At 44.6% G+C, this 11,708-nt stretch overlaps 1 protein-coding gene across 2 annotated transcripts in view; it reads left to right on the top strand.

Annotated features, from left to right (window-relative positions):
* Positions 1-1,469: 1,469 nt before the first annotated feature.
* The window catches only part of LOC136714782 (complement factor H-related protein 1), a 41,873-nt gene continuing 31,634 nt past the window's right edge, over positions 1,470-11,708 (top strand). For both annotated transcript variants that reach the window (XM_066692393.1, XM_066692392.1), the window contains exon 1: positions 1,470-1,604. In XM_066692393.1, the coding sequence (XP_066548490.1) occupies positions 1,532-1,604 (73 nt within the window). In that variant the 5' untranslated portion in view covers positions 1,470-1,531. The remainder of the gene's footprint in view (positions 1,605-11,708) is intronic.

Raw genomic sequence — 11,708 nt, 5'->3', positions numbered from 1 at the left:
GATCAGCCATAATATTATGACCACCTGCCTAATATTGTGTAGGTCCCCCTTTTGCCACCAAAACAGTCCTGACCCATCAAGGCATGGACTCCACTAGACCTCTGAAGGTGTGCTGTGGTATCTGGCACCAAGACGTTAGCAGCAGATCCTGTAAGTTGTGAGGTGAGCCCTGCATGGATCGGACTTGTTTGTCCAGCACATCCCACAGATGCTCGATTGGATTGAGATCTGGGGAATTTGGAGGCCAAGTCAACACCTTGACCTCGTGATTCATCAGACCAGGCCACCTTCCATTGCTCCGTGGTCCAGTTCTGATGCTCACGTGCCCATTGTAGGCGCTTTCGACAGTGGACAGGGGTCAGCATGTGCACCCTGACTGGTCTGCGGCTACGCAGCCCCATACGCAAAACAAACTGCGATGCACTGTGTGTTCTGACACCTTTCTATCAGAACCAGCATTCACTTTTTCAGCAATTTGAGCTACAGTAGCTCGTCTGTTGGATCGGACCACACGGGCCAGCCTTCACTCCCCATTGCATCAGTGAGCCTTGGCCGCCCATGACCCGGTCGCCGGTTCACCACTTTTCCTTCCTTGGACCACTTTTGATAGGTACTGACCACTGCAGACCGGGAACACCCCACAAGAGCTGCAGTTTTGGAGATGCTCTGACCCAGTCATCTAGCCATCACAATTTGGCCCTTGTCAAAGTCGCTCAGATACTTACGCTTGCCCATTTTTCCTGCTTCTAACATATCCCAGCCACTGACAGGTGCCATGATAACGAGATTATCAGTGTTACTCACTTTACCTGTTAGTGGTCATAATGTTATGGCTGATCGGTGTACATACATATGCAGATTTCTGACAAGTGAAAATAAATATAATTTAGGGTAGAGTTAGATTCATACAGGCGAGACAGAAGAATATAGTTGTTTGGCTTGCCATGTTCTTTTGAAGTTCATGACATGTTTATTTCCCTATCATTAAATGGACACATAAAATGGTACGATTCTTTCAGGAGACACAATATCACCTGCAACACCCAGAGCAGATTAATTATCAAATTTAGGGCTAGACCAAGTCAAATGTTTGACCCACCCCCAAATACCCTATGGCGGTTTGATTTACAAATAGTATTTTAACAATAAATTAAACCACAATAGGGTACAGATTTGCATATGGTTTCGCACTTAGAGTACATATAGTGTCATCACTTGGGGCTCAAAGTTTTCTGGAAGTAAATAGATTAAAACAAAAATCCTGGTTTGCTTCCCTCCCCCAAACAGTGCAGGAATTTAAATTTTATTTCTAAATTTTAGTAAAAAGTTAACTTTTTCTGTTTGTTTGGTTTGTTTGTTTCTCTAAGTGATTACCTCTCTTCTAAAGTCCTTGTTTATACAAGAGATGGCATTAAATACTTTCAAGAAATTATTAACCTGAAAGAGACTATTTTACACCATGTGCTTTAGCTTGACTTTCACAATTTGGGTTTTCCATGAGAACATCTAGTCTGCCTTAACCTGGAATAAGATGGAAATGGTAAAATTCATTTTAAGACTGATGTTGTGGATCATTATTTGTGCTGCTGTTCAAATGGAGGAAGGCAAGTCTTTCATTTAATTTTTAATTTCTTTCCTGAAGTCTAAACCTTGATAGTAATGATAAAGCACAGCTAAAACTGCAGCATAACTTGACTAAATGTTGCTTTAGATACATTGTGGACATTTGTGGACAGTCCTGCTTCATTTTTACTTTTCTTTTCAAGTTGGTCTTCTTTCTTTTTTAAAGAAATTATTTATAATGCATTCAAGTTATCTATGTGAGGTAACAAGTGAATCAAAGTATTATGTTTTTTCTGATACTCTTGTGTGTCTTTATATGGAGACGGCCAAAAGGCAGAATAGTAACTACAGTAGTTATAAAGTAAATAGAAAATTGTTATGCATACCATAAATTACCACAGAAATTTCAGTTTCAGTAGCTTAGGCTGGTAACTTAACTTTCATAACCATTTATTTATTGAAATACAGGCTTTGCTGCTTCAGTAACTTCTTTCAAAAATCTATCTTTCCCCTTGAAAATATATAAATATACAGTCCTGTAACAAAGTCAAATTTATCAAAAGACTTCTGGCCATATTAAACCAGTCAGTTTACCTTGATCTAACTATTTCTTAAAGGCATTTGATACTGTATCATAACCTATTCATGTACGTGAATATATCTTTACTGCATTACTACAATTTGAAAGATATGAGCTATTAATTCTTATTGTTTTAACCCTTTTGTTATTGTATCTTTTTATTTAGGTAGATGAGGAAGTTATTTGCATTGGTCCATCTATTTAGATTATCGATGTTTTCATGTACTCTTCAAGTTTCTAACTATAATGTATTTTCCAGTGTGTATGACGAACTCATGGAGTTATTAACATTATGTATTTATTTTAAAGAAATAACATAAAAGGATATCTACAAGATTAATGAGGGCCTTAGATTCACCTTTGATTACAGATTTAAACCTGCTGACAGAGGAGTGTCAAAGTATATAAGATTCAAGTTCTATAGTATTTAATCTTGTTTGTCAGCTTTCCTTCAGAGAGTTTTCTCTGTATTATTGTTTCATAAAGCATAACCATTAACCACAACAAGTGAAAAATGTGTGGAGTTGTTTTTTGTTCTTCACATAATTATCTGCTGCATGGTGTTTGATAACGTTTGTATTTTTGTGCAACTATTTTAAGTCACATTTTCTGTCACCACACAACTGTACTTGATTTCAAATTCTATTGAATTTCTTACTGATTATGTATAATGACGTTTCTAGAAATCACATTATCAAGCGGCATTCTTGGCCTTTTATCTCTTCTGAGGTTTCTTACAGATTTCAACATTAAGAAAGTGTCCAATCGAGAGGAGCCATTCACCTCATCATGCTCGTTTGGTGTCCATTAATAACTAAGTGATCAAGGATCCTATCCAGTCTGTTTTTGAATGTTCCCAAACTGTCTCTTCAGCCACATCGCTGGGGAGTTTGTTCAGATTGTGACGCCTCTCTGTGTGAAGAAGTGTCTCCTGTTTTCTGTCTCTAATGCCTTGAAGCCCAATTTCCATTTGTGTCCCCGTGTGCGTGTGTCCCTGCTGATCTGGAAAAGCTCCTCTGGTTTGATGTGGTCAATGCCTTTCATGATTTTGAAGACTTGAATCAAGTCCACACGTAGTCTCCTCTGTTCCAGGGTGAAAAGGTTCAGTTCCTCAGTCTCTCAGTAGGACATTCCCTTCAGACCTGGAATAAGTCTGGTTGCTCTCCTCTGAACTGCCTCTAGAGCAGCGATATCTTTCTTGAAGTGTGGAGCCCAGAACTGTCCACAGTATCCAGATGAGCTCTAACTAGTGCATTGTACAGTCTGAACATTACTACCCTTGTTCCCAATTCTACACTTTTGACAATATACCCTAACATTGTGTTTGCCTTTTTTATTGCTTCCCCACATTGTTTGGATGGAGAAAGTGAGGAGTTCTCGTAGACTCCTAGGTCTTTCTCATGCGTTACTTCATCTATTCCTCCCATAGTGTAATTATAGTGGACATTTTGTTACCTGCATGTAATGTACTTGTACTTGTCCACATTGAATTTCATCTGCCAGGTGTTGGCCCACAACTGAATATGATCTAAATCCCTTTGAATAACCTTAGATTATATTCACGTGTGAGCTGACACCTAGCAGATTAAATTCAATGTGGACAAGTGCAAGGTATTACATGTAGGTAATAAAAATGTTACCCTGAATACCTACAGCTTCCAATTTGAGGATCAGTCTTTGGTGTGGAACCTTATCAGAAGCTTTTTTGGAAATCTAAGTATATCATATCATATGCTTTCACGTGATCTACAGCTGCAGTTGCATGTTCAAAAAATTCTAATAAATTAGTAAGACATGATCTGCCTCGACCAAGAATATGGTTTTCATTAAGATGCTCCTCTATTTTCTGTCTAATAATTTTTTCCAACATTTTACAGGTGATGCAGGTGAGACTGATTGGTCTGTCATTCCCTGGCTCAGTTTTGTCCCCTTTCTTGTGGATTGGTATGACATTTGCTGTCTTCCAGTCAGTTGGCACATCCCCTGTTCTAAGTGTCTTTTGGAATATTTTAATTAGCGGCCTATAAATAATTTCCCTAATTTCTTTAAGCACTGTTGGAAATATCCCATCTGGCCCAGGTGATCTGTTTGTTTTTAATTCTGCTAGTCTCTTTAGTACCTCCTCCTCCTCATTTAAGCTGATCTCTCTAAGGGTTTGACTGGACTGGTTGTTAACCTGTGGCATGTTATCCGTTTTTTCTTCTGTAAACACCTCTGTGAAATACTCATTTAGAACATTTGCCACATCTTGTTCGTTTTCTAATGCAGTGTTTCTCAGTGTTCCGCGGAACAGTGGTGTTCCGTAGGATGGGTGTAGGTGTTCCTTGAAAAAAGTAGAAAATAATACAGCTAACCTTACATTTAAATTAAACCGCAATCAATCAGGTTTTAAATAGTAAACCAAAGTTAGTTGTTACAATGTTGCTCATAACTCATAAAATTGACAAACATGGGGTTTATAAACCAATACAACGTTTTCTACAACCCTCTAAACCAATAGAAAATATTTTTTAAAGTGACCTTGCATTTCAGTGTGCTTCGGTTAGTGTTTATTCTCGTTAAGCAGATTACCGTAGACCGTGGCAAAGAAGCACATTTTTACTAAAAAGAACATTAAATCGCTTTTCCACATTCACAAATGAAAGAACTTATGTTTGCTGATGACGATGACTACACAGCATCAGCAGCTGACAGGGGATCACAGTGAAAAGGAAAAAGAAAACGATAAAGTAAGAAAACGGGCCTCCCAGACAATGTTGGATACAACTGAAACTATACCCGAAACTATGAGTGTTTTGACTATGATTTGTATTGCAATATTTGTAACTTACATAGTAAATAAATTACACTTTTGAGGGTATTTAAATATATAGGCTATACTTATATATGTGTGTGTGTGAGAGAGACTTACAACGTCGTCGTCCCCACACACTTTAGGTTGGCATTTATTTTGTATATAAGGTCTGAAAGGACATGATGTCAGCCTCTAAAAAGGAGCTGCATGCAGGTGAACACTTTTTGAAAACAACCGAACTGTTACAGGTGAGCAAATAAGCGCTCAACACATCAGAACAAACACAGATCACTGTCACAGCCCCCCAGAGTGACACCTCTGTGCCACAACACGGGCACAGGTATGGCACTGATTCTTTCTATGTATTATTTTTTTACTTTTCACAACAGACTATGAATAACAGTACACACAGTATTTGTCAACCAGTTGTTTTAAATTTATTTCACTTCAATGTTCAATTACTAGTCAATCACATACACGTACGTTGTTAATAAACGGTTTTCCATTTAAATACGTTATTTTAACGTCTGATTCAGCGCCAACAAGCGGGCGGAATGGACGCCATCAGCCTCCCAGTTGCACACAGTCCTGCAGCGCTGTGTCTGTACAGGCAATTGTTCACTTGCAAAGAAAAAACTGAACAAATATTAAAGTACAAGATGTGCCCACCACGGGACTATGTAATGTCTGCTTTAAAGGACTCAACTTCAAATCTTATGCTTAAATGCGAGTAGAAAATACGCATTTTAATAAAAATGATAATAAATACAATTGAATTACATACTTTTATGAAAGCACAATAATAAGCAAAACCGCAGCACGGGCATAGTATAACCAAGAATGATATCGATAGTTTGTATTTGCAGTAATAAAAATAATCCTATCTAAATTTAAAATAAATCCACGTAAATTACAAATAATTCCTGTGCATCCTAACTGGTTCTGCGACCTTAACAATGAAATACTTAATTTAATACCAAAATAACATGCAACGTGTTCATAGCCTAAAACAAATCACACAAACTGAATAAACTAGTCCTAACCCATGACGTGGCTCTTTAACATGACAGAGTATAACTATTAACGGGATCCTCACATGTCAAGTTTAAAGATTAAACCTTTACAAACCGATATCACTTAAAAGAAGTTAAGAGGCCAATAATGTGTTCATGTATAGTATCAGGTGTTGATACTTACTATACTTGTTGAAATAACCCTCTTATTGCATTGATTTCAATGTGTGTTTTCGGTGCTGGTGAATTGAAACCAGTGACAGCGTTTTTCATGGCTAGAACAATACATGGCATTGAAATCCGTTTAAGTATAAGTTGCTTGATCCGTGTATCTTCACAGATAAAAAAATAAACTGTATTCTTTATAAGCTTTTTACGTACTTACAGTTTACAGAGAAGATATCTGTTTAAGTTTAAGAAAATGCGTTTCACATCAGTGATTATCAGAAAACTAACGCCTGCATTAAAATGACGGTGCACATTACACGTCCTTTGACACGCATTATCGATGTCTGAGTTAATACTTTGATTAATAATTTTAAATGAATACATTAGCTTAGTTGTTTTATAGTATTTTCAAAAACATGGATACATTGTTTATCTGTCCAGTCTGAACCTCAATTTGTTTCAGACTGGCCATTGCAATTACACTGGTAAGTTTATAATGGTAGGCCTATTTTGTATTTTCGTCAGTAATTATTTGCCTGTTGGGAATGCATGGTGCACTGATTGCCTATATACAGTTAGCAATATAAAAGCAATACAATCTGTGATTAAACTGCAGTTTTAAGATTATATAATGTGGTGTGCCTCAGGATTATTCCAAGTGCCTGGGTGTGCCTTCTCTAAAAAAAGATTGAGAACCACTGCTCTAATATACTTCAGTTTTTAGCCTTTACCCATTTCACTTCCTCCTTTCCTCTCTTGATATTTTTTTGCATACTTCTATTAAAACACTTTGGCACTAATTTCTAAGTAGTATATTGTTGAAATATAACAAACCTTTTTCAACCATATCCCAGTCAGGGTTCTAGGGTTACTTTTTTCAGGAGCACTGTGTCCCTACATTTTTCAATTTAGGGGCACAGTTCAAAATTTAGGGGCACATGCACATCAAATAAAAAAACAAATGCAATAATGTACAAGACATGTAAATACATGCACACACAGCAGTGCCATTGCAATCTCAAAACGAAACCCAAACATTTTTCATTTGTTATTTCGTTTACAATATGAATTTATATTTTGAATTCAATATTTATGGCAGTGATTTGATCATAGTCCGAGCCTTCTGTAATAATACACCACGGCTGTGCAGTGCACTTCCAGGGGCTGTGAGAAGCGCCCCTCATGATAGTTTAAAGAAATCTTACAAATCACCTTTTAAAAAAGTGTCAGTTAGTTATAAGTTTTAAAATCCTCCTAGCCTTTTTATTGCTTGCCCCCCTTTATTGGCTATCCTGCTTGTTTTCTTGCTTACTTGGTTTAATCTGTATGTACTGTACTGTACTGCTGTATTGCATCTTTTTACTATTTTTGTTTAGACTCTTTCTTCAGTGTAGCAAGTGGGTATAATTAGAGTGCCTTATAAATAAAATGTTTAATAATAATAATAATAATAATAATAATAATAATAATAATAATAATAATGTAGTTGAGGAGGTAAAAAAACAGGCGTAGCTTGCGAGATGCACACCAGTTCAAGAAACGGGAAAGGCTGAGTAATTTGTGCGGTTTTAATGGATCCAATGTGCCATCGTTGATGGTCTTCAATGTAAATTCAAGTAGCTGCGCCCCAGGTTGAACCAACTAAGTAAATCTTAAGAGATTTGTAGATTTAAATAATTGACATTATCGATTAGTTGTTGCAGCCCTACTGTCACTGAGTACTACTGTAACTGTAAATTTGTTTTAATGACGAGGCGGCTAACAGTCCACAACCAAACTACATTTCCCACATTTGCTACCGTAATAATGTATAAAATATCGTTATCTTTCAAGTTGGAAGCACTGCCCAAGGGGGAGGGGTTTCTGCACACTTCCGCGGGAACCCGATTGAAACGTCACTCTATCAAAGCTGCCATTGGCCCCTGCGCTCGTCACTCAGAACAGGTCCCTTCCCACTTCCTGTTCTATAAAATGTGACGTCAGCGCAGGTTCGTCCTCTTTTGCCTCTTCGCTTGACTCAGGAACGTAAGCTCTCTGTGTCTGTGTTTGTAATAAACATTCAAACTGCGTATTTCGGCTGGCTGGCTCACTTCATAGTGTTGTTCACTACCGTTTTCGCTACACATCGTCTCTGTCTTGTGCGTGTTTAGTTATTATTGATAGCTAATCCCGATTCTGTCCCATCCGCGCACCGGAGGTCCGGCTGCGCTTTCGGTTTCAGTTTCGTTCACAAGAAGAGCCTTTTAAAAATAATAGTCGTGGTTATATAGTGCTATATATATTCCGACTGCTTGCTGTGTTGGTTTTTTGTCCACAGGGCTTTATCCTCCACAGCAGGAGTACTAGCTACCGGGCTCTGCTGCAATTGCCGCCGCGCCCGGCGACTCCCCTCTCCGGCGAGTGATGGAGGGGCCTCGGGGGCGTTGGATCTCCGCCTCTCCCCGAGCCCCTCCGTCCCCTCCTCCAGGATGGTAGTGCTGGGGACAGCCGCACCTGCGTCCTCTCCTACTCCCGCTGCTGTGCCGGCTGTCGCTCCCGCACCTGCCACGGCAGCTGCCCCCCCCCGCGACAGCCGCGCCGCCCCTGCCTGACTTGCCCACGGTGCGCGCCCCCGTGCGTGCACGCGAACGACAAGGAGGAGTGGTTGAGTGACGTCCCCGGGCTCCCTCCCCCTCTTCTGAGTCTTCGCTGGCCTCCTCCCCGCTGCGCCGTTGTCAACGGAGATCAGGCTCAGTGGACAGAGAGCGCAATGAGGCTATCCTTGCTCTCAGCAGCAGGATGGACCAAATCTGTGCTCTCCTGGCCACGCAGGCAGCGCAAGCAGTGCAACAGGTGCCGCCCCCCCCACACCATGACACTCCGCCGCTGGCTTACACTGCGCCGGTGGAGACTGAGGGGAGTCTGTCTGCCCCATCCCAGGAGGAGGGCAGCAGACAGGCCACCTGGGAGGAGGACTGCCTGTCTCTGGGTCCTCACGAGGACTCAGAGCTCGAGGCGGAGCTCATGGAGGAGGAGCTGGTCACTCCCACCCCTCCTCCTCCGTTGAGCGTGGACGCCCCTCCTGCTCCCACGGGACAGGACAGGGAGTTCTGGGCAGTCATCCAGAGGGCTGTGGAGTCTCTTTAGCTCCCCTGGCCCTCTGATCCTGCCCCACCGCGCTCCAGGTTCCCACAGCTGCCTGAACTCCTCGAAGAGCTGAGGGCTACCTGGGACCATCTGGCAACAGCCCCTGTCCTAGCCAGGAGAGGGGAGGCTTATGCCAGGACCCAGAGAGTTGCAGAAGCGGGCTTGGTGGATTTTCCCTGTGTAAATTCCACCATAGCCACCCTCGTCTCCCTACTTCCGATGTCCGCGGAGCCACGTGACCTGGCCTGCCCCAACAGGCAGTGTCGCATCATGGAGTCGCTGCTCCAGAGGGCGTATGAGGCTGGAGCCCAAGCGGCTCGCCTCCAAAATACGGAAAGCCTGCTGGCCTTGTACTTGGCTCAGCTGGCAGAGCCCTCGGAACAACATGGCACATCACCCATCCCGCCCCCTATCTCAGAGATAGCGGCGGCGGCGGATCAGCTGGTCACGGTGATGTGCCAGGGAGTAAGGGCGACAGGGCGATCCTTGGCAGCCATTGTGGCGGCGCGCCGCCAGCTTTGGCTGTCCCAGGCCCCTCTGTGGAGGAGATGCTCTCGCGCACCCTCCAGGAGAGGGAGCTGTCCCTGCAGCTGGCCCGAGTGTACCCAGTGGCACCTCGGGTTCAGCAACGCAGGCCGTCTGTGGCAGCTCGCCGGCGGGGAGGCCCCCCGACCGTGGCTTCCAGGTCACAGCCCCGCCCACCTTCCGATCTCCGCCAGCATTTCACTGGCAGGCAGGCGCCCCCCCAGGCTCGCCGCCCCAGTGGCCCATGGCAGCTCGTGGTAGGAGGGGACCCGGCCCGACCCCGCCTCCTCCACCACCCGAGCCCCATCCCCGAGGCGTTCCAGCAGCCTCTGGCCCAGCTTTACACCCCCCAGCAACTCTCCAAATGGCAACACTGCACCCAAGACTCTTGGGTGCTCCAAATTATATCAGTTGGCTACTCCCTGCAATTTCAGACACGTCCACCCCCCTTCCAGGGCATGGTGTGGATGCAAGTGAGGGACCCGCTCTCCTGGAGACGCAAGCAATGCCGGGGCAGCACGAGGGATTTTATTCCCCATAATTGCTTGTGCCCAAGAAAGATGGTGGTTTCCGCCCTATCTTGGATCTGAGGCACCTGAACCGCCACCTCAAGGTGCTGCGCTTCAAGATGCTCAACCTGCGCACCATGTCCCAGGCCATCAAGCCCAGTGACTGGTTCACCACGGTGGATCTGAAAGATGCGTACTTTCACATCCCCATTGTGCAGGCACACAGGAAGTTTCTCCACTTCGTCCTCGAGAGCCGAGCGTTCGAGTTTGCTGTTCTCCCCTTCGGCCTGTCGCTAGCACCACGCACTTTTTCCCAGTGCATGGACGTCGTGCTAGCCCCCTTGCGTTCCAGGGGGTCCGCGTCCTCAATTATCTAGACAACTGGCTGGTTTGTTCTCACTCGAGGGAGCAGGTTTGGATTCACACAGACCTGATTTTAGGCTGCCTCTCCAAATTGGGCCTTCGGGTCAATCGAGAGAAGAGCCACCTGACGCCAACTCAGCAGGCACAGTTCCTCTGACTGTGCCTCGATTCCGTTGCCATGCTCGCCACGCTGGCACCAGAGAGAGTTGCCTCAATACACACGTGTCTCTCCCTCTTCCGACTGAGAGCTCGTGTCAGGATGTCCCTTTGCCAGAGGCTGCTGGGCCAGTGGCTGCATCACAGACCCTCCCCCTTGGCCTCCTCCAGTTGAGGCCATTGCAGTGGTGGTTCAGGTCTCTCAGGATGCACCCTCGCCGTGATCGAGCACGCCGAGTCACAGTCACTCCGGCTGGAAGGCGCCCCGTTGGTGGTGGAGCCCCCACAGTTTGACCCTCGGTGTGCCCCTGGGGCCAGCTTACCACCGAGCAGTCATGATGACAGACGCCTCCAAGCAGGGTTGGGGAGCAATCTGCAACGGACGTGGAGTCCGAGGCAGGTGAACCGAGCCCGCACGGGCCGTCCATATCAACATCCTGGAGTTACAAGCAGTACTCCTTGGACTGTCTCATTTCCTGCCAGTCCTGCGGGACAGACACGTGCTGGTCCGGACGGACAACACAGCAGTGGTAGCCTATATCAACAGGCAAGGAGGTCTCCGGTCGCGCAGACTGTACTGTCTAGCATGCCGTCTGCTTCTGTGGGCGCAACCACGGTTCCACTCCATCAGAGCAGTTCACCTCCCAGGCCTGTCCAACATGGCGGCAGAACTCCTCTCTCGGGGAGGCCCCCCAGTCTCAGAATGGCGCCTCCACCCGCTTGTGGTACAACAACTGTGGAGCCAGTTCAGCAGGGCAGACGTGGATCTCTTTGCCTCGGCAGAGTCCACACACTGCCCACTATGGTTCTCTGTCCAAGACCGCTCAGGAACCCTAGGGATCGACGCGCTAGCTCACAAGTTGCCGCGCTGTCTCCTTTACACATTCCCACCGTTCCCACTTCTCCCGGTG

The sequence above is a fragment of the Amia ocellicauda genome, chromosome 19 (genome assembly GCF_036373705.1).
Source record: "Amia ocellicauda isolate fAmiCal2 chromosome 19, fAmiCal2.hap1, whole genome shotgun sequence".
In the NCBI taxonomy this organism is placed as follows: domain Eukaryota; kingdom Metazoa; phylum Chordata; class Actinopteri; order Amiiformes; family Amiidae; genus Amia; species Amia ocellicauda.
This window is presented reverse-complemented; position numbering and strand designations above follow the sequence as displayed.